Source organism: Argopecten irradians, chromosome 9 (assembly GCF_041381155.1).
Source record: "Argopecten irradians isolate NY chromosome 9, Ai_NY, whole genome shotgun sequence".
In the NCBI taxonomy this organism is placed as follows: domain Eukaryota; kingdom Metazoa; phylum Mollusca; class Bivalvia; order Pectinida; family Pectinidae; genus Argopecten; species Argopecten irradians.
The window spans coordinates 13,530,007-13,554,509 of record NC_091142.1 but is presented as its reverse complement, the minus strand read 5'-3'; the positions used below and the strand labels follow the sequence as shown (position 1 = coordinate 13,554,509).

Genomic DNA, 24,503 nt, shown 5'->3' with positions numbered 1-24,503 from the left:
TAAATGTTGATCATTATATGAAATCATCATGCAATGAAAACTGCAGAAGAAAAACCAACCTCCTTGTGGCTCCCGCTGGCCGAGTGGTTAAAACGTCCAGACATATTACTTCAAGCCCTCCAACTCTGAGTTACGAGTTAAAATCCCATGTGAGGCAGTTGCCATTTCCGGTACTGACTGCTGGTCTTTGGTTTTTCTTTGGGTACTCCAGCTTTCCTCCGCCACCTAAACCTAACATGCCTGGCTGTTAATAGGACATATATAAACTAATCAAACTAAACCATAAGGTCAATATATATATAATCTTACTTTGTAGTGAAACGTGTAATAAAACGATTCCTTTCATATCATTGTGTAAGCAATTAAGCAAATCTGCTATAAGTATGACAAAGTATAAAAGGAAAAATTAAGTTTTGTTTTAGAATTACGAATTTGCTTGTATACTTTAACTTTAAATTGCTCAGAAAAAAGGTTGCTGCTATAATTCTATAAATTTGCAGTGTTAATTCTTCACACCTGTTAACTTTTTCACCCCTGCAGACACATTTAGACTCTTCTAAATCATAGAATAGACCAGTCCATTATGTAATGTTAGGGGTGAATGAGTTAATATAATCATTAGTTATTTGATTTGCATAGAATTATCTATAGGATATAGTTTATCAACAAAATATGCTCTTTTTATTTTCTTTATTTTCATATTAAATTCTCATCTGTTATACAGTCAAAACTGTCTATAAGAAAGTGTTAACAGTCATGTGTTCGTTGTACACAGGGTAAATTCTGTAGGAATTGATCATTTGCTGCTCTGAGAAAATGGTCTTATTAAAGTGGTGATCTTTATTCTTTATTTTGCATAATACAGAGTTATCTGCCCTTGGGTGTAGGTATTGATTGTGACGTCATGCGTTTGCGTGCGCAACGTCATATTTTTCACAAAATAATGACATAACAATGGATACCTACCCGCAAAGGAGGTAACTCTGTAATATGCAAAGACAGAATACAGAGGTGGTCAGTAACAGGTTTTCATATTGGCATGTAAGGAAGTTTCATAGAATTATAATTTTATTCTGACTGATTATATTATTACTGTAGTGAAAATGCCTGTTGGAAGTCACCGAATCCCAAGCATCCATCACTTTCCTATTCACTTCCTGTAACATGATTCCATGTAACATTGTAATATATTACATCGTATCAAAAGATGACTGCTTTTATCTTGTCAATTTGAAGTAGAGATGGGAAATGGCGGTCCAATATCCATGTCTTAATATCTTCTTTGTCAGTCTAATGTCATTTGGTATTGATGTTTTAATTCTTCTCCCCTGACTTGACTGTTATTTGGTTTTGATTTTATAAGCCTTCTCGATGATCATCAAGAACAGTGAATTTTGGGTGTGTTAGAAGTCGATGCACTAAAGTAAGAAGGCCATTTTGAATGTGAATGGAGTCATCTTGATCCCCTGATAGTTTAGATATCTGTAGTAAAAATGAGTTATCTCCCCTGTTTGTATGGATATCAAGGTTGGATATCTAATATTTAAGTAAATTGTCTCCCCTGATTGTTTGGATATCTTGCGTTAAAGTGAGTTGTCTCCCCTGATTGTTTGGTTAGCTTGTAGTTAAGTGAGTTATCTCCCCTGATTGGTTGGGTATAGTGTTTTTTCCCCTTATTAGAAGTTATTGACCTCTTTCAGTTTCAAATTTTGGGTTGTATTGAAAGAGAAAATAACTTGGTGACCTTCACCTCTGCGTAGTGCATTTAATGCAGTTTGCAGTTCACATCTGGCTATAGATCTGTTCTTTGTCGACTGGCTTTCTTAAACCTTGGGGCACGTATCTCAAAATAGGATGTAAATGAACTTAGTTCCTTATGTAGTCAAACGTTATTAAGTACACCGAATTTCCAGCTACAGTGATTTTAGTTACATGGGATACAGGTCGTCGTATATTGATTTTGATCTACATTAGTTAGTCATTGACTTCGATCCAGTGTGCTGATCTGTCAAGCAAAGCGCCTGGTTACATGTCAATTATATAGCCATGAATCATACAAGGTTATATCACTGTCCCTGTCAATGTCTAGGTCCTGATAATGTGTGGGAGTGTGGAACCTGTCTGTGATTCACACTTACATCTGAATTGTCACTCATCATATGATGACGACGACGACTGATAATGATGAAGACCAATAAAAAAGAGGAATAAGTAATGAAAATAATAATGATAAAAAATGTTGATGATAATGATCATCATAGTTGTCAACATCCTATGTCATCATTGCCATCGACATTATCATTTCCACTGTCTTTGGTGTTGCCATCATCATCATAATCATTGTCATTATCATTATCCAATTATCATGATTGTTGATCAGATTCTTAACTGTAGACTTTCGGATTTAGGTGTCTTTTACATAGACAGGTTTGACTGTACATCTAGTGTCTTTGGCAGCATGCTTCAGTCATATAGCACTATAAAAAGGGAAAGAGTTTCGCTATCACAAGAAGACATAACATTAATATACCGCAGTCTCTCAAAATATGCACCACTCACTTAACACACTACACACCGCATACATGAGAGGCTGTCCTTAAATGACCTTAAAGGACGTTAATTAAACAAACAAACATACCTTAGGGCTTTGAAATGTTACAGCATGTCGGACCGATAGTTTGGCTGTTAATATACGTTAATTCAATAAAAAAATAAAAAACAACAAAAAACATATATACATTTGTATATACTTAGATTTGTGATATGTTACAGCATGTCTGAGACGATATTTTGGCTGTTAATAGGACGTTATTTCAAGAAAAAAAATCATACATACATTTGTACTTAGATACTTAGATTTGAACATACATATATACTTTGATTTGTGATATGTTACAGCATGTCTGACCGATATTTTCCCTCTATTTCAGTGTAAATGTGGAGTGTGGACCAGCTGAGGAGCGTGTCTTACTCACAGGTCTACACGCTGTGGCCGATATTTTCTGTGAATGCTGTAAAACCACGCTAGGGTGGAAATATGTAAGTTTTAATGCTTAATTCACAAAAGATAGATATCAAATACAGATTTGTTTGCTATTCATTGTGACCTGAAGGGTTTATAAGAATAATATCGTCCTGTGATCTTGGTTAAATGAGACAAACCAGCAGAGACATACATGTACATCCGTAGAGCTCCAAGGGGTAGTATTTAAAATAGAAGGGCTGGAAATAAAAATGATATGGAAATTTAGGTACAAGATGTTTAGCATGTGATAATATGAGTAATCTTATATTCTGCAGAATACTTCCTTATATTTTGTAACATTAATTAATTATAGTACATACTGAAAATTTAAAATTTTAAAATCAAAATAAGGGATAAAAAGATCAAATGTATGGTTCATGTAATAATTATAAAGCTGCTGAACAGAACAGTTGTGGTCTCTCATAATTAAAAAGTAAATGTGTATTTTGTATGGAATGCAAAATTTTCAATTATAATTGTTTTTTTTTTTTTTTAGTTATTATCCAAAAAGCAGTTATCATTTAATGGCTGATCACATATATTTAATACCCTGTTGCATAATAAGATTTATTTTATTTGATTTGTAAAGTTGATCAGGATCAGTTTGGGTATTCAATGTATTCAATCAGACAGAATTTGAAATAAATTCGTGTGACAAACTGGTAATTAACTTATTAATAATTCTTTACCATTATATTCTCTAACCTTATACATATTTGCCTGATATATATATGACCTAGATTTATAGGTATGTAAACAACAACAGCTGATGTTATATATATTGTATTGGGTACTTTGTGATAAGGCTCTTTATTTACATCCGACAGCAGATGTTAGTGTAAAATCTCGGTAAATACAACCTTAGTACAGTATTCAAATCTTTGTAAACAATTTGGTATCACATGAGTGCTAGAAACACAAATTGATATGTACCTTTGGACCCTTTTTGTACTTGAAAATCATAATGCACCCTACCTTCTTCATTTCCTGTAGTGAAGCCAGCTTGCATTAAAGATTACATCATATTTTTTTTTCAATTCGTTTAGAGTGGAGTGCACATGGAAGAAGTGTGAATTTAAGTTGGATATAAGTTTAAACAAGATATTTCCAATATTCTCTCTCCTCTTTGTGCCGACATATTATCTGAACCCCTTCCGTTTTGAGTCATTTGTTTGAATGTGGGACAGTTGCCAGGCACTGACCACTGGTCAGTGTTTTTTGTCTTGGGACTCTTGCTTTCCAGCTACCACATAAAAATGAAAAAAAATGCACATCCTCAAATGTCCTAGCTTGGCTGTTAATAGGACAAAGAAAACCAACCCAATTTTGGCTACTTATTGAATTGTCTCCCTTGTGTCTTATACTTTCGTTGATTTATCTCCCTTTATTGAATTATCTCCCTTGTGTTTTATGTTATAGTCTTATTGAATTATTTCCCTTGTGTCTGATAGCTTACCAAGATAGCCCCTTAAAACAATAGGATAGTTATTGCTTCTGTAATATTCTAATATTCAAATCATTTGCTACGTTTAGGAAAAGGACCTTAACTTTGACATTGTCATTCTTTATGCCTCACTGTTTTTAATGTATATGTTTATAAAACTTTCAGGAACATGCATTTGAGTCTAGTCAGAAGTACAAAGAGGGAAAGTTCATTATAGAACTTGCACATATGATAAAGGACAATGGATGGGACTGATGGATATAAGGGGAGGACAGGTTACCTCCCTTGTGTCTTTTGGTGGGGGAGGAACAGAGACCTTATACTTAGGAATCCTCCCTTACCATCATAGACTGGCCTCATTATTCTACAACTTGTACTCATAGGACCAACACATCACACCGAACTTGTTTGACTTCTACAGAGGTCATGGTATTTGAATGACTTTTCAAATATAGTCATGAGTTTCTGTAGAGCTGTTAGAGATCCTGATTCTGATGATGTTCTGTTAACTAATGTTTGGAGGATATTCAAGGAATGCCTTTCTGATGAAGGTTTCATGATCAATGACCTGCAAGAAAAGGTCAGATCATTGACCTTTGACCTGAACATGTTTATATTGGTTGTTATGGTAACCAAGGTATTTTCATGATACCTGATACCTGAGCTTATCACACAGTGATTGTTTTCAAAGGAAGACATGTTCCAACTCAAGTTTTCAAGAACGGATCATCAAGTGACCTTGAAAGGTGACATTTGGAAACTGTCACAACTTTTTTTGACGTGGACCATGTCATGTTTAATCGTGACCTTTCTCACCGTGTGTGACCTCACCAGAAATGTGCGACCTAGTTCACAGGGAACATGTGACCTAATTACCACAGGTGTATGTGCAGACGACATTGTGTCATAAAGTAACGGCTTCTTCATCAGCTAATACTACATACAACATCATGGCATTGTGTCAGCTGTTTCTGTATATCTACAATACAGGGTGTCAATGTTCAGATCATCCAATGTTATCATTCGAAAGTGTGGAATTTCCATCACATCCATCTAGGACTCAAGATTCTATAGATATCTTCTTAAAAATTACTACGAAAGCATGGAACATTTTATAAACATCAAAACATTTTATTATGTTCTAAAAAAAATTAAATGCCATATTACAAATTTGAGCTATTTTGATTTGTAATCGAAAATGTAATGTTACAAATTTGAGCCAATTTATTAAATTATAATTTATAATTTTACAAGACTTCAAAGAATTTCTATAAAATTTTATCTAGCTTTTTCTTAAATTATCTCCCTTGTTATAGCAAAATTGGTGATTAAGCAAAGCATTAAAAAATTCAAAATAAAAATTTTTGGTATCAGAGAAATCAATTTATGAACATTTTCTCTATCTGTATTGTTTTTGATAATTACCTCTGTCATATGTTTCTTTGTTTCGTAGTAATTTAATTAGATCCGATCATAGCAGTCTGATTGGATGTATAGATTTTAAAACAACTCGCTATGAAAGGGTAAATTGAAAAAAAAAAAAGAAGACAATTCAAGAGTTTAAAAGAACAATCATATCGGTGTTAAAATGTAACAATCATTTTTTTATGGGAACATCATTGATTTCACGTGTTGAAAAACTGAAATGCATAGACCATCACTGATTTCATGTTTAATTCCAATGTGAAAGTGTTTAGTATACAAGTACGGAAATGATGCGAAGCTTTTTTTTTTTACTTGGGGCTCCAGTTCTAGTTGTAACAAGATTTCATCATTTGTTGGTAAACTTCTGGTTTGAGATTTTTAAATGTTTCCATTTTTTTTTTTTAACCTCAGCATTTCTGTGCCTATATACAAGAGGATATCAGTCAAGAAGATGATAATGATAACATCATTAACTAATTTCTCCCTGAAGACACATTTGAACTTTTCGGATTCAAAGTCTGGAACAGTTTATTATGAATTTACAGGGGTGAATAAATTAAATTAGAAACATATATTAGTATATTACATATATATATACATGTGTTTCTGGCTTTAATTTAATCTGGATGGTAAATTGAGATTTCCGTAGAAATGTTTGGCCTAAGTGTATGTGTGTTTTGTGCTCTTGTCGACATTAATTGTTCCTTAGGAGTGAATCTGTGATATCTATGTGTGTGAGAAATTTGGGATAAAATACAACAGTTGGTAGGTACTGATCTCGTTTGAAATTCTCAGGTATATTACATCTGTTTGCTCGAGGCAAAATGTTTCAAAAGTTTGATGGGGAAGGGGCATATTCTGTTATAGTAGAGTTTGATTAAGTGGGAAAAGGGATACAACTCTTTGTGGAGTTTGTATGTGTGGATAAAGGGACACAACTCTTACTGCCATTAAAAAAATATTAGTGCTAATATTCCAGAAACATAGTGCTAAGTTATTTATTTAATTCATTAAAAAACATCTTTATTAATCAAAAAATAAGTTTGGTTTTTTATGTAATAAAAATGACATTCTGATGCATTATACGTTTAAAATGTGAAACAAAAGAAGAAAAAAAAAATGTAAACACTGTTAAACCTCAATAACTAAAACTGGTACTATAAGTCTCATTCTCCCCTGAAGACACATTTAGGCTCTTCTATTTCAATGATTAGACCAGTCCATTTTGAAATTTCAGGGGTGAGTGAGTTAACTCAAACACACTTGAAGATTTGAATTTGTTTTCAGTTAATAATGTTTGACAGTATGTATAGATATGTTGCAGTAATTAGAGTTTACGGTTTTCTACTTGGTATAATAAATTCTGTAGAAATTTAACTGACTAACGACGAGAAGTCAGAACATCTGTGATGAAAACTTATAAATCACTTTGGAGGAGTGATACAAAAAGCCATATCATGTTTTTTTTTTATCAAATGTGTTTTAATGTGTTTCATATGTAAATCATGTAGTGTTGGAAGAAAAAACCCATTTACAATATTTTAATCACAAAGGTCTTTGTAAAAATAATGTTTTATGCATTTAAAAGAGTTAAAAAGCTTTTTTCGACTGTTTATTAATGTTTTCATTGGCAGTGATATTTCTTCATCCTAAGATAAATATTATATATCGTCAATTTCACCGTGTGATTAAAGGTAGATTGTGTTTAAAGATCAGACAGAATTCATAAATTGATGTTCAATTGTGTATATTGTACAGATGATTGTATTTGCTGGTAAGATTTTTTGCGATGTTGACTTAAACAAGAAAATTAGTTTTCAGCAAATCTAAAATTTAGCAATCTACACTTTAAGAGTACACTTATATGATTTACCTATTATGGATTTAATCACTTCTATTAGCCCATACAATACCAAAATTATTTTTTAAGGAATCTTACAAAAATTAATCAGTGTAAGCATGGTAACTGTCGAAGTTTAATTGTGTTTTTTTGAGATAAAAAGACTAGGTAGTTTGCTGATGTCTGAAAAAATGTCAAATGCAAAAGGAAAAAAAGAAGACCATGAAAAAAGTATTCCTCTCTCTGCAAAAGTTATTTGAAGAAAAAATGAAGCCCAGGATTAGTTTTAGTAGAATATTTGTTTATTGTTTGTTTTGTAAAGTAGTAGTAATTAAAAAGTATGATGGTTACAGACATTTTTAGTGGTTAAAAAATTAATGTATTAATTAAGTGTTCTGTGGTAATATGGTATCCATGGTTTTTTTTCAGTTGCTAAAAGTGATATTATTCTATAGTGTGTTCTTCAGTGATTAAATGTGATATTTGTATGATGTGTAGTGATGACTGGATATGACTTCCCTTATAATCTATTCATTTCCATGAATTTTTCTAAAGTGCAATAAATATTCGCCCGTTTTATCTAAAACATCTGGGGCTCAAAACATAACCCATTTCTGTCCACATTATCATTATTTTGTATATATAAAATTTCATCGGACGATTCTTCACAGTTTTTGATGGTATGACATTTTTTGGAGGAATTGAGATATATATAAAAAGTGTTTGAGACGAAAACGTGGCCAGATCATCCTAAAGACAATTTGTGATAAAAGCTATTTATTTTTCCAGAAAAAATGCTTCAAAATTTTTTCACAATGTGTATATTTTGTATTGTTTCCAGTTATAACATTTGTATAATTACTATATTGTTGCCTTCAGTGTCCATATTAGATCTTGTAATGTATGGTTATATTCATTTGATTTTTGACAATTTTGACCCAACCCCTTAGCAATATACGTTGCTAGTATCTTAACCTAAATATGTGTTGCTGATTATGTAAAACTGTGCTAACTTTATAAGAATTCATAGAGAGGCATTGGCGTATAGGATATGATTTAACTGTACTACATTAAGAGGATTTTCAAATTTGACTGAGACCAAGTTTTTTGTTTTGTTTGCTTTAAATTGACTAATATTAAAACAATATTTTTTTTGTGTTTTTACAGGAAAAACAATCTTTCAAAACACAAATTATTATATTTTAAATACAGAAAACTCACTAAGCCTCCTTCAAAATTTGTTTTTGAAACAAAAAGCAATTGCGATAATGAATCAAATTACATTGTAGTTGTCTCCCTTACATTAAAGCGAAAAACTGAAACAGAATTATTATTAACATTTGTACTTCATTGAACGATTTTAAAACAAAAATATTCTATATATCTTGGATTCCTTCATAATATGTATGTGTTTATTACAATATAATAAACAACCTGAATAGTATCCATATGTTTCAAATACAATATGCTATACTACTTTACTATAGAATAAAACCCAAGTCTTTCATTATGGCAAACAATGCTTCATTGCTAAACATATTTATTTTGTAGATTAAAACTTTAAGAAAGTTGAGAAAAAAAAAGAAAATAATTTTGAAACAGACTTTGGTATAAACAATGCTGTGCTATTAAATCATATATAACAATAATAATCTTCTTTCCAATGATTCCAATTTAAGTCTGGAAATTCAAAAAAGGTAATAATATGTAATGTTCATTTATATGGAATTAATTTTTTTTATCAATTATTCTTCATTAGCACAATATAAAAGTCACTCAAGTATTATATTTTTGTTTTTGTAATTATTTTACTAAACATAACTTTTGTTTTGTTTTACACCTTACATGTGTATTTTAATGTCACTCCTGGACCATCCATCACATCACTTACCATCAATATTTTGGAACAGTTTCTTTGTTCAAATGTACGGGAACTAAGCATAATTCCCAAACTCAGTTCCTAATATGCATATTACAGAGTTAGCTTCCTTAAAGGTAGGTATCCATTGTAACGTCATTATTTGGGAGCGCAATTACGTCGTTTTGAAAGTATGACATTACGCTCGCAAACACATGACGTCACAATCAATACCTAAGCACAAGGGCAGATAACTCTGTAGTGTGTAAATACAGAATTAGTAATGGTTTGATAACTCATGTCAAGTCCCTGTGCTCTGACGTTCGACTTTAACCAGTGGTATGTAATTGATATTACATTTTCTAATGAATGGACTAATGAATGGACTTTTGAGTGGCTATGTTAATTTTGTTCATGACACTGGGTAGAAAAAAACGCAGTTCCCATGCTGTCAGTACTGTAAGTAGTTGAATCGTTGAAGGTATCTATCATTTATTGTAAGTCTAATTCTGTTGTAGAGTTATCTACCCTGATAGCAGAATTTTTATTACATCATTAATTCTTTGTAGAGATGACACATAAAATTTTTGAGAAAACTAAATAATTTTCTCTAAGATGGACAAGACCATCTGAGTAGCTGTTGTCGATGTCTTTCAAATGAATTAGTCACCACCAATTATACACAGGAGAAGACTATTCCTCCAAGAAAAGACAACTTTGGCTAAGAAAAGACAACTCTTGCCAAGAAAAACAACTCTTGCCAAGAGAAGTCAAATCTTGCTAAGATAAGTCAAATATTTCAAAGATAAGAAACTCTTCTCAAGAGAAGATAACTATTGCCAAGGAAAGACAACTCTTCCTAAGAGAAGACAACTCTTCTCAAGAGAAGATAACCATTGCCAAGGAAAGACAACTCTTCCTAACAGAAGACAACTCTTCTGAAGAGAAGATAACTCTGCAAAATGAAAAGACTCTTTTGATTCCTGCCTCTAATTACAGTATAGGTGTGTATTAGTATACAACCTACCATCAGAACCGTCACTCATATGGTCATCATAATTTGGTTGTCATGTAATAAAGATTTGATGCTCGGTTTCATCAACTCTTTATTACATTGTATCTATAGATGATAGGAACTTTTGATATCACAGTGGATACCATGGTAACATAGAAAGACCACGTGTTGTGATGGAAATGTGTCCTAATCATGTCTAGCCACACAATTCCACTATCAGTAACTCACTATCTCATGTTATAAGCGATTCGTGAACTTGTTATCCACGTCTTGTCTAACTTCGACACAGACGATGTACATATAAAAAAGATGTATGGATGCTACGATTTTGTTAATGTAATGTTCAATCACAGGGCCATGTATAGTCTCTATGAAAAAATAGCCAGAAGTACATATTTATATGTATTTCTGGCTATTTTTTCATAGAGACTATACATGGTCCTGTGGTTCAATCGGTGTCTCCTAGTTTTGTTAGCGTTTAACACAAATGCTTTATGATATTGTTTTGCTTGTTATTGTGATTAGTTCGAATTTCCCTATGTTGTCTTTCATATTAATTATCGTTAGTACGTTGATGTACGACCCCCCGTGGCGGTCGTTTGACGCCACGTGCAGGTCGTCTTGGATTGGATAGACAATCCTTGGTTGCTACAGCGACCCCGTTTTGTATAAGACTAAGCGTAGTATTGTGCCAGGGGTTCTGAGCTAACCGATTTGTATAGTATAACATTAACTTATACATTGTCATGACATTTTAGCTTGACGGCTTGCAATAAATACATTTTAAAACAAATCTTTGTGTCGTTGTTAATTGTTATTTGGTAATCAGTTGAACCTCATTAACTGGAATCTGTGGAACTCGAATACCCCATTTAATTCGAAATATTCCGTTGAATCAGGCTTAAATTTTCACTAGAGTACTATATAATAATGTGAACTTATATATGAGCATCGAACCGAATTCGAGTTAGTGAGGTTTTACTGTGTCTAGAGACATACAGGAGATTTGCTTTTGCTGGAATGACCAATGTCACAACAAACCATATCATCACGCCTCTGCACACAAAACTCACAATATTGTTGGTATATGGATCGAGAGGTCTTTGGCGCATCTCTAAGAAGTACGTTTCGACTCTATAAGAGTTACATGAAGACTTATTAGAAAGACTAGTCTATCCAGAATGTTTTGTACCAGCTATGGTGACCTGGATCGTTTCAGATCAGAATCGAAACTATATTGGCGCCAACATACTGTAACAAAATAACCAACATACGGAATTCAAAAGACATGATTCATGAATGCTTTGGTCGACCAAGACGAATATCAAAATAGCTTCGTTTTGAGATCCAATAAAATTACATTTGAAGTTTTTTAAAGCGCATATCACGTCTAAATCAAACAGATCGATAATAATCAAGAGAAGTAAATAAAAATGAGTAATTCAGCATATTTAAACTGCCCGTCTTTGTCTCGTCAAAAGTAGATCCAGGTACATGTATTCCGAATTTGCATGTCACAGAGTTATCTGCACTTGCGGGTAGGTATTGATTGTGACGTCATGTGTTTGGGAACGTAACGTCATACGTTTCGGAGAAAACGACGTGAATTGCGCTCACAAAATAATGACGTAACAATCTATACCTACCCACATGGGAGCTAACTCTAATATGCAAAGATGGAATATTAATAAGGTAATGGAGACACGTCTTAAAATAGAACATGGAAAATATTGAAGCGCTGGATTGAAAATGCTTATGCTACCAGGATTACAATAACAATTTGAAAATGGCGATGTTGATATATTTAACAATTTTGAATTTCGAAAAAAGTTAAAGTACGAACTTATAATTAGAAACATTGTATTGCAACAGACTAAAATGACACCTCGACTAATAGGTTACAGGTAATTTATACAGCGTTAAGGATTTCACAAGTCATACAGTGTATATCGCATTTTAATTTGTTTCTAAATGGGATTGAGGGTGTGAACAAACAACATCAAGAATACTTGAAATGCATTAACTTTCTTTTACAATTATGACTCCCCCCCCCCAAAAAAAAAAAAAAAAAATAAACAGAACAAAAAAAAAAAAAAAAAATAAACAGAACAAAATTACAAATTCAACATATGTTTCTGGTGTTGGTGATTACATTCTGTCATTCTGATAATATTCACACAAAAATCATTGTATCTAAAAGTTATATATCGCACAAGAAATTCTATAACTTACATTTAATAACGCAAATAACAGTAAGGGTTTTCTATGATATCTTTTACCTTGAATATCAAATGAAATATCATATATGAGCAGGTCTTTAAGAAGAAGTATCTATTCTGTTCATTGTTGATCCAAACGGGTAATATTACGGTAACAAACATAGATCACTTGATGATCGCAGTGATATTATAGTAACCCCTGGACATGACTGAAGAAGTAGATACATGAAAGTAATGAATTATTAATGCGAAACAAAACAGAAATGTGTTATTTTTCACAATAAAATTTTAAACCTGAACGTTGCAAAATTGTTTACCTGCCATGAAAAGCTATTGGCCAATGGAGGAGACGGTTTGTCGTGGGTATGCTTATAGTCGTTGATGACCTGTTATTCTTCTGGTGTTTTTTGTCTCCAAGAACCCTCAGAAAACTGTACATCAGCTAGCAAATGCATTACATTATTTTGCTCAATAAAGTTGACTAATCTGGATACTTGTATACTAGCTATGTCAACCAGGTGTCGATTTCAGTTGGTTACCATGTAACGCTGTCCAATAATAAGGGAGAAAGCTGATGTTTCCAGAGGACAAGGTTGCAACGTTCATCGGGATTTGGAGAAGAAAACTTTCAAACATATCTAAGAGACTACAGACTGTTTTTTCAATTGTGATTAAGGTTAGTATAAATTCTTTAAAAACAGGGAAACATGACGGTGATGTGTGTATTGATCAATATAGTTGTAGTTATCCATAAGATATGTCAATGCCAATTTGAATATATTTGTACTTTTCACATAAAGACGTCAAACTTGACTGAGTAGTAAAAATAATTAAATGATGACCAATAAATAGGGTTACATGTAGGGGATCGCTTATGGAAAATGAGGTAATTTTGGTATGTTTTGGTATTTTTACGAAAATTTGGTGATTTCGGTAAGGTTACAAAGTTAGAATTATGAACTTGATTAAAACAAGAACATGTAACAGACATAATGTCTTTTGTGGGAAATTGTAATCTAGTTTGACTGTATGAATGCTAATTTGATTTATAAGCATCGATCTAATATTCCTGACGACATATGATAAGATCGCGTATGCTCTTCAATATGTTTTCTTTATACAAAGTTACTTTACCGATAATACATATATATATATGTGTTAACCCCGTCTGAAAAATTCTGCATGTTTCTACGTAGATACAATAAGTAGAAAAAGATAGTATTTTTAAATGTGTCACTTAGAAAGCTCATTTGAAAATTCATAGAAAATTTTCGATTATTCTGGAAAGTCAGTCATATTTCCACGTTTTCAAACTAAAATCTGCAAACAGCTGTAGAGATACTGCTGCTTATTTTAGTTTGTGTGTTGCATGCCACATGGTGTCTACCTGTGTTGCGATATAATCCATGTTTTCGCTACTGTTATTTCTAAATAAAAAAAATCAAGGTTGAAACGAATTTTTGACGAAACTTACCCTCAAGAAGAGAAACCAATCCTTAAAGGCCCACTACATGCACGTACCTTACCGGAAAAAAAAAGTTTTAAAAAAACATAAATCGACGGCCTAAGATGAGGTTACAACACCAAACAAATGCAAGATTCCCTGCATAAACTATGTTAACAGTGAAGATTCATTTCGCTGTTTTGTCGTCTGGTGCAGTGATAGTCAACTAACGCTCGGTAATTAGGACGACGGCGGGAAATATAATACGACCCGCGTCATGAAAATTAACATTTTCTTAATTGTTCAGTAGGTGATGACAGGTGTAGTATTAACGGTAAGCTGATAACTTGTGCAACTATACACAATTATCAATCTCGTTTAAAATTCCAATTTTAAAAATTAAAAGCCTTTTCGGAGAGGTAGTGAATCTTTAAGGTATTAGTCCCTGTTCAAACTATCTGTAATATCAGATAAATCAACTAACAAATTAAGGTGAAACAATTTGACGTCAAGTTCAACGCCGGTAGAAAAAGAGGGATCAGTTGCGTAAAATGCACGTTAACTTTTCCAAGCCACAGGTTGGTATATCTTATTGCTTATACTTGTACTATAAAGATGATATTATACTGCTGCATTTGCTGTTTATACACGGCCTATGAAGTAGACCATGCCATTCTAATTTTTTGATTGCATTCACCTGTAAAATACTATTCATGATATCTGTTTAACCAGAAACTCCAATGTTTTTTTTTTTTTTTTTTTTTCTTTTCTGTCAATATACACATGAATTTCTTAACTTATAACTCTGTCTCAAGATTATATATACAACGACAATTTAGAAAGGAGCGTTTCTCAATGACTATCTTACTCGATATAGGTGTTAAAGTGAATAGTTTGGCAAAGAAAACCATAACTTCACTCGTTGGACGTACTAAAATGACAACTTAGAGGAGTTGACATTTTTCTGCTAAAAAAGTCCCATTAGTTTATTCTGATTTGTACATACTAAATCACGAGTTAACATACATGTTTTTTCATCCGTAATATTCTTGTTTCATTCACTGACTTTAGAAATTGCATGTCGTACAGAATTCACACTCGAATTTAGTTGTGATATTTACTGATGTAAAAGCCAATTAATGAAAATGAAGTTTAATATTCATTTGCATATTTATATTGTTCATTTAAATATGACATAACATTTAGCATAGTAACGACTAAATTCAGTTGTTTTGGTGACGTTTCGCCCACCATCCTCCTTTGAGTAATTTAGCTACATGTATAAAGCACTTCTGAACTGCAGGAATCGGTTGGGACGTTGATTTGTATATACTATATCACGAGTTAACATACATGTTTTTATCCGTAATATTCTTGTTTCACTGACTTGCATGTCGTACAGAATTCACACTCGAATTTTGTTGTGATATTTGATGTAAAACAAAATATATGTAAAACAATGTATTTCGGGAAAACATTATTTGTTTCCTAACATATGGTAAACGTTGCAATGAGATTGGCATGGCCTTTTCCTTAATAAAACGAGATCGAATGATTCATACCTATAAACACACAGAGATTAATTTTTGAGTATACAGACTACAAAAAAGGTTTCCAAATCTTGACTCGAAATTTCATGGAAATTTATGAAATTTTGTAATTTAAGAACAGTTACTTTCTGACACCAGCAAGCAACACAACTCATCCTAAACATAGCTATGCCATCGACTGCCAGAAATGAAGGTTAATATACCTATACATGTAAACACACAAAAAACAAATTTTTAATATACAGAATACAAAAAGGTTTCCTAATCTTGATTCAAATTTTCGTGGAAATTTATGAAATTTTGTAATTTAAAAACAGTTACTGTCTGATACCAGCAAGCAACACAACTCATCCTAAACATAGCTATGCCATCGACTGCCAGAAATGAAGGTTAATAAACCTATACATGTAAACACACAAAAAACAAATTTTAAATATACAGAATACAAAAAGGTTTCCTAATCTTGATTCAAATTTTCGTGGAAATTTATGAAATTTTGTAATTTAAAAAACAGTTACTTTCTGACACCAGCAAGCAACACAACTCATCCTAAACATAGCTATGCCATTGACTGCCAGAAATTGACCGTTGTAATAAGACCAAGAATATATTTCTGGCCAGGCTAGATTGTCTCTCGAAACAAAGCTCCCGAAAGAGTACCTTGTTATTCAATTTCACACCCTAATTATACCTTTGAGATAATTGTAAGGCGACATCCCTGTTAACGGTATCGCCACTCTGAGCTCTCATCAATATTCAGTGGTATATACATATATAACGGTTCGTTTAAAGATGCTCCACCGCCGACAGAGCATAAATGTTATTCATCATTTGAACAATTGGTGTTTAATCGTGTATATTTATGTCTAATTAACACAAAAAAAATGATATAAAATAATTTATTTCGCCATTAGTGCATGTGCAATTAGTACTTCATTCCATATAGGATATAGTGACACGAAATTTTTTCGGGATGCAATTAATCATTTTTCATATTTTTAACTTAAAGTAAAATTAGACGCTCAAACTTTTCAATGGTGATAATGGTGTAAAGTAAGTAACTTTTTGCAACTGAAGAAAAATACAAAATCGTCTGCTCCTGTTTTTGATAGCAAAAAAATACCATTTGTCAGCGGTGGAGCATCTTTAAACGCTATCTTGTGAACTAGAAAACTGTTTTAATAAGGTTTGATTTAAACATATTTTATCTGTATCAAATTTATACAATTGGATCGGACACAACTTGTCCAACTTATTTTAAACCCTCTCCAAATACAATGTAATAAATACGTACACAACAAAATGACATATATTTACATAAGTACAATTTGGAGAGGGAGAGATATATGGAGAAGGAAATATGACCGAGGGAAAAAAACCGGGCAAAGTAAGAGGGGAGAGAGAGAAGTGAAGAAAGTTTCGTTATCATTATTTTTAAAAAAAGATTTGATTTACTAGAATAAACAAATTTTCCTATGCTGCTAGCAGAAGATTAAACAGAAAGAATGTCTTAACACGCTACATTGTACATGTAGTATCAAACTAAACAGTCCCGTTAGTAATATTTTGCAGTTAGTACAATTAAGCATAAACTATAGGTATACAAAATATCACTAGTTGAAACAGGGGTTAATACCTTAAAACTCACAAAAAAGTAAGAAACATGAAGACAATACGAATATAAATTATCATTTTATTATTTAAACATTAATTTTTTGAACATGGACAGATGATGTAATCGTCGTTGGTATTCACGGTGATGTCCCCTTAGTTCCACATGGGGGATCGACGTTAGCTGGCCAGTCACATGTTTGTACTGTGGGGTTAAACACGGTGCCTGCAAAGGTAAGCAGTGCGTTAGTAATACAATACAAATACAATACAATACAATACAATACAATACAAATACAAATACAATACAATACAATACAATACAATACAATACTATAGAGATATTCTACCTGAGGGTCACTAAATGTTGTAAAACATATTAGATTTTCCGAGACATTTTGTAAACATGAGGGTAGAATATCTCTCTCCTTCATGTCCACATATGAAAGAATATTTTTTCATACATTTTGCAATAATGATAGCCCGCCATTTTGAGAAATAAGTTCGATGAAAACTGCAGATATGCATACATGGAAATTGCTGATATTTCAACGCAAATCCTATTGCTTGCTTTCTTTATAAAGTAAACCCAGCATAGTTTCTGAAAATAATGTTTTGATGTTTGAAGTTATATTATATGGGTAGCCACGGAGTTCGTTCAGTCTCAGACTGATAAAATAGTATTACAGCTTTTAGTTTGAGAGAAAATAAAATACAATACGTTACAATACAATACTTTCTTCAAACAAAGGTAAGTAATGTGTGATTAAAGAAACATACAAGTTTTGGCTGTGTGGAAAATAATTCTGGTCACCCGTTTCTAGTAGATTATTGAATGTTGCTGTTCCCTATTTATATGTGAAGAGGAAAATTGTCATTCGATTCGACGAAACGTGTTTTTTGTGGATTTATTTCGACTTCAATCACAACAAGACCCTTATTAGAAGTGCTTTTGGTGTAATCAATCAATATGATAATATTATTATAATAGATGTTACTGATAATCGTTTCATAGTAAGTGGTTATCTGCCTTTTACTGAAGGTTATGCATGTATGTACACAATGTCGAATACATTTCGCCATATTTTTTTAGTAGTGAGTCGTTTTGGAAAACGACGTGATCAATCTTTTTCACTGGCGCCATGTGAAAAAATACTTACTTCACTGGGTGACAGGACAGAAGGTATGTGCAATAAATTTAGCCTCCACGCATGTGTAAAATGATGAACAATGCTCAACAGTATCGGGGTATCGACCGTCAGACTTTCCGGTACAATCCTTCAGCACTCCGCAGGGAGGAGGAACATTAGTGGCACTGCAACGAAAAAGATGTTGTTTTTTTTTAATAAAGTTTAAAGTTATATATGCTCTATTTTTCAGACTCACAAATTAAAAAGAGCTTTTAATATGTTATTCACCATCAAAAGTCACTAACATTTTGAAAATCACAATACTTTTTAGCATTAGGTTTTAGCTTTACAAGTATAGATAAGAGCTGGAAATGATTTCTGGCACATATAATTTCATGCCTCATAAAGAGTTCAGGTCATTTCGTGTACTGTATATAGTGGATAATATTCGTAGGGCTTTTAATTTTCGCTAAATTCATTCAAATTCGCGAAACTTATCAAAATTAGGGATTTACTTGATACTGTACAGCATGTCATTTGAATGATGTAGATTCATAAATTAGCACCAAACACATACTTGTCGCATTTTTCTGTTGCAGCGTTGAAGACAAATCCCATTCCGCACTCCACGATGTTATAGACACCGGCCGTGCATGTAGCGTATGATTTGCAGTTCTTTTCAAATACGCCATCTTGGACTCCAGTACAGTTCTTAGCGTAGCTGGAACCTGGGAAACACAGAAAGTAAGTTAAAAAGAAGAAGAAAACAATTTCTACATAGAAAGTAAGTTAGAAAATAAGAATAAATCAATTTCAAAATCTAAAGGGCAATGAATAAATTAATCCGACGTGTCGATGCATTGTCTGTACGACGAGAGCTACATATGGATTATAAGACTTTTTTATTAAAAGAAAACGATATTCAACCAGATGGTTCCAAGATATGCTAGTATCCTAGATGTTTTTTTTTTCTGGAGGGCAAACTATTCCTTTTCATCAAATACACTTGAAATAGTATTTTTCTCTCTCTTACTTTGACATTGCCATGGTAATGTTCAATCATAGATAGCATTCTGAAAGACGTCAATATGAAAATATCCTTCATGTTTATTGAAAAAAACTTTGATACAATGAAACAATTTTTTTTAATAAAAAGGTAACAGTACCCTGATTGAATAAAAATGAAGCCTTTTGACTTATTTTCTGTCTTAACACACTACAGAGTTAGCTCCCTTGCGGTTAGGTATCCATTGTTACGTCATTACTTTGTAAGCGCAATTTACGTCGTTCTCTCCGAAAAGTATGACGTTATGCTCGCAGACACATGACGTCACAATCAATTCCTACCCACAAGGGCAGATAAATCTGTAATATGCAAAATTGGAATAAAGATAACTAAACGTCTTCGTCATTTGATTCACAAAGTGTTAGTGGGACAAGAAAACTTTATTATTAATTTGATAACATGCAAAATCTTTTCTGGTAAATAAGTCAAATAGTCAATGATAAATATCTTCGCAGAAAAAATGTAACTTTGCGATTTCAAAGACTTGTTTTAATCTTCAGTAAATTGGCATGCGATTTATTTAATCAACCTTATTCAACACAGCGACTAACTTATCTTTTTCACACTGACTTTAGTGTAAATATTTGATAATATATAATAAATACAACTATTAAATACCGACTAATCTATTTCATATTGATTATAATGTCTTGATACCAAAACGAGAGTTCTTTGTTCAAGCGTTTAAAGTTCGAAAATGGCTTAAGACATATTTTTTCATGTGTAATTATGTTTAAACAAAAAAAAGCATTGAATTTGTCAAAAATATACATATATATTATCAATAATGAACAATTATCTATAAGTAAAAGCTGATTAATTGGCACAAGAAATTCTATTATTGACTAAATGTAGATAGACATTACTTCGAAAAGTAACCCTGGTGTTGAAGACAATATTTATAGATGCCGCTTTTCTTGCATTGTATAAGCTAAATGAAAGTCTCTTTGTTTATCCATACAATATTTAGTCGAATATTAAGTGCACGGTATTATTGTTTCAGTTGGGACAACCTTCAGAAGATTAAAACAAATTGATTCATTTCATCAAAACTTTTTTTTCAACAAGAAAAATGTTTTTGAACATTGCATAATTCTAAGGTAATTTTATCAATTTGAAAATGATAATTAAAGACTTTTCTTTTGGACTTACCGAATATTGCAAGAAGTACACATAATCCAATTAACTGTTTCATGGCTGCACGTGGAGGATGTTAGAATAATAGCACGCGCGTGATGTATCGGCCGGTGTGACAGGAGTACGTGTTTGAATCACCGACGGGCTACTTATACCAGATTTGACCTGACCATGACGACCAGAGTGACGTTATCATAGGCTAATTCCTCAGGCCCCATGGGCGTCAGGTCCAAAATGCCTGAGCTGCTACCGTTACGAACACGCACGCCCCGGCCGACCGGCTGTATCCTCATCTAATAGGGTGGTATCTGTTTAGTTTGTGGTTAGCTAATTGGAGTGGTTTACGTTTAAGTGCTGTTGTTTGATAGGTGCCGTACAATCGCCAAACTTGCATAAGATGTTGATAAGACTGACCCAGGGTTATATACATTAATATATAACAAATTTTACCATTTAAAAGTTTGTTTAATTGAGAGTGTAGGTGGTATATTTTTATTTGTTTGTTCTTCTCATTAAAAATAACGCGATAAAAATATTATTCTGACTCATGAAGATATCTGCATGCCCGTAATGCGGAGATTAAGCGAAAATATAACGAACAAGAAATTCTCTTTTGAAAGTACAGATTGATAAAGCCTTGTCATACATTCTTGTTCATAACACACATATCCACATATCATATGGGTAAATTTATGGTTTACTATCACTTTGACAAAAGTTATGATTATCCACATATCTTTCACCATACACACACTCGGGAAGCAGTCAATATTTACATTTGCCAACTAAATTATGGTTTTGTCATGCTCCACCGCTGACAAATGGTATTTTTTCACTATGAAAACAGGAGCAGACTATTTAGTATTTTTCTTCAATTACAAAAGTTGCTTACTTTACACCATTAACACCATTGAAAAGTTTGAGCTTCTTATTTTACGTCAAGTTAAAAATATGGAAAAATAATTAATTTCATCCCGAAAAAATTCCGTGACACGATATCCTATATGGAATGAAGCACTGATTGCACATGCACCAAAGGCGAAATAAATTATTTTATATTATTTTTTATGTTAATTAAGCATATATATACACGATTAAACACAAATTATTGTTCAAATGATTAATATCATTTATGCTCTGTCGGCGGTGGAGCATCTATAACTTTTTTTTAATAAAAAGTTCTGAGTAAAGTCGTGATGTTTTAGAAAGTTTATCCCAAACATTAGGGATATCAAGGGATTGTGTATAAAAAAGTCAATTTCAAGACTTAATTTGAATACATTATTATTGTTACGGAGGTAACCCAAAAATTTATAGCTACGACACTCCATGAGCTTTTTGCTTTTTGTTGAGATGACACTGATGATATCGGAGTGATAACTGCAAATAAACTTGTAAACTTACTGAGTTTGGTTGTTAATGTTTCCATTTTGTTTATATCAATTCTGTTAACACTCCTTAGGTAAATATCAAATGAAGAATGGTAAATACTGGTGTTTGATGAAATTTTCATGTTTTATTTAATGACTTACAAAATCAAGAAGTTATGTATTTTCATTTGTATAAATTTCTTCCCTAATGATCGATTAATTATTTTGATATTGAATATTTCAAAAGTATTATTGATATGCTCAGACATTACAAAAAAGTCTTCTGTTTTAGAGAAAGTGTGGAATATTAATTATGTTTGTGAACACTGCTTTTATTAATTTATTGATCATAGTGTCTATATAATTGTCCTATTTTTCATTGAATCTGGAGCTCATTAAAACGTGAAACTATGTCTTGTTCGACAAAGCCTGAGCTCACTGTAAAAGACACAAACAGTGAGATTAAATGTTCAAATGGCGAAATAGCACGACATGTATTCAAAATATATGCATCTATATACATAGATTTATATTTGTGAAAATAGAAAACATTTATCAGCGTTAATGTGCATTAGATGTGTACTTCCCTCAGAAGCTACTCAATAAGGCTTTGATAGAATCTTATAAAAATAAAACTGTCAAATGGCTTGTCATTTTGTATTAAATAATGTTTTGTATTAAATAATGTAAAACTGAAATAACTGGCGGTGTGGAAATTTTCACTTATTTCCTTAAATCTCCGAAGATATATCCATGAACATGTAAACAAGTGTAAATCTTGGCAATGTGACAAATTAAATACACACATTGCGAAAATAATCACACTGCCAACAGTTTGAAAGCTTATGATGTAAAACAAAATATCCATGGTTACGTTTTAAAATAAAAAGTCATGCATACGGTATAATGATAATTGTTGGACGTCACAGTGAAGCATTCGGGCGATAGGAGATGTGTACAATAGATTAGATAAACACGTGAAAAGCAAAACCACAGACCACATACCACAGCTACACGCGATGACCACTGACTACAACAACATGTAGTGAATACTGACCACAACAACACGTAGTGACCCCAACAATCACCTCCGAATGTACTAAGTAACTTACATGTGCATTATCTCATACCTTCGAAAGGAATACTGATTTACCTGATGCTACACACATTGTTTGTGACTGTAATTCATGGCTAAGGCCTAAATATACAAAAACTTAATAATAAATAAATAAATAAAATAAAATAAATTAATAAATAGATAAATTAATAAGTAAAAGATAAATAAAATGAAACAAATGAAATGAAAAAAATCCTTCAACGATTCTTTGTTATCAGCCTTTGTGACACAAGAAGATATGATAAATTGGAAAACCTCTTGGATATTGTAATTCCATTGTTTTATCCAAAATCTAAGACATTTGTTCGTATGATAGCTTACAGATCTCTCATGATAAAGACAAAATAAAACTATGCAATAAATGAAATGATATTTTATTTGGGCAAAAGTAACAATGTGTCATAAATGAGTTGGTATATGGTCAATTCAACATAAATAGTTATACAATGCAGATGTAGTTGATATGATATAATAAAAATAGTACTTCACCCTCTGGAAAAAAGCATATTGTTGCCAATGGCTGTTATGTCACTCAAAACCGATGACTTCAATATTTAGTTTATTTTCGTTTATATTTATGTTCGATTCTTGCTTATCATAATAAGTACCAAAAAGACTACAGCTATGGGATGCACTTACGTTTGCATTAAAGATATAATATTTACCCACGAAATACAAATATTGAAGGAAGATTCATTATGATGCATTCACAATGCATACAACATTTATATGCATTTTATCGTCCTCGATATTTCATGGGTTACTATTGCTTTCGTAATATTCACCTCTGGACTACATATATGCCATGTCAAAACTGAAGGTTCTGTGTGTAATAACAAAAAGACACAAGAAGTTTGACCCTTTGGTGTACATACAAACAATCGGATAACGATACGTTACATTTGAAATGTTGGAAGTCGCTCTATATAACCTTCAAAGAAAGTGTCTGCAGTCTCTGTGATTGGTCATATTCGTATTTCTTCTCATAAAGTGTACCTGAAGTACCTTCAGAGGTTATATTACGACAGTGATAGCTATCCCTTGAATATCAAGGATTGTATTTTATAAACAGAATCATGTTTTTGTGTACGGATATCTTTCAGGCCGTGCAATTAACATCGACAAAATAAGCAGGATAAAATGTATTACGAATGCACGCAGCAATAACATTGACTATAATTAATTTGTGTTTATATTCTGTTTTTGTTATGTAAGAAAAATAGAAAGTTAGAACGAACGGAATTCAAATACC

General features: G+C 32.3%; 2 protein-coding genes across 3 annotated transcripts in view; one reads left to right on the top strand and one right to left on the bottom strand.

Moving 5' to 3' along the window:
• The window catches only part of LOC138331540 (protein yippee-like 1), a 40,595-nt gene extending 29,195 nt beyond the window's left edge, over positions 1-11,400 (top strand). For both annotated transcript variants that reach the window (XM_069279231.1, XM_069279232.1), the window contains exons 4-5: positions 2,931-3,039; positions 4,635-11,400. In XM_069279231.1, coding sequence (XP_069135332.1) covers positions 2,931-3,039; positions 4,635-4,724 — 199 coding nt within the window. In that variant the 3' untranslated portion in view covers positions 4,725-11,400. The remainder of the gene's footprint in view (positions 1-2,930; positions 3,040-4,634) is intronic.
• Positions 11,401-17,497: 6,097 nt separating this feature from the next.
• Positions 17,498-20,934, bottom strand: LOC138331539 (chitin-binding domain protein cbd-1-like). Its single transcript, XM_069279230.1, is given in 4 exon segments — positions 17,498-17,657; positions 18,592-18,746; positions 19,139-19,289; positions 20,780-20,934. Coding segments are annotated over 4 exon segments (435 nt in total). The 5' UTR covers positions 20,823-20,934; the 3' UTR covers positions 17,498-17,571.
• Between the last annotated feature and the right edge of the window lie 3,569 nt (positions 20,935-24,503).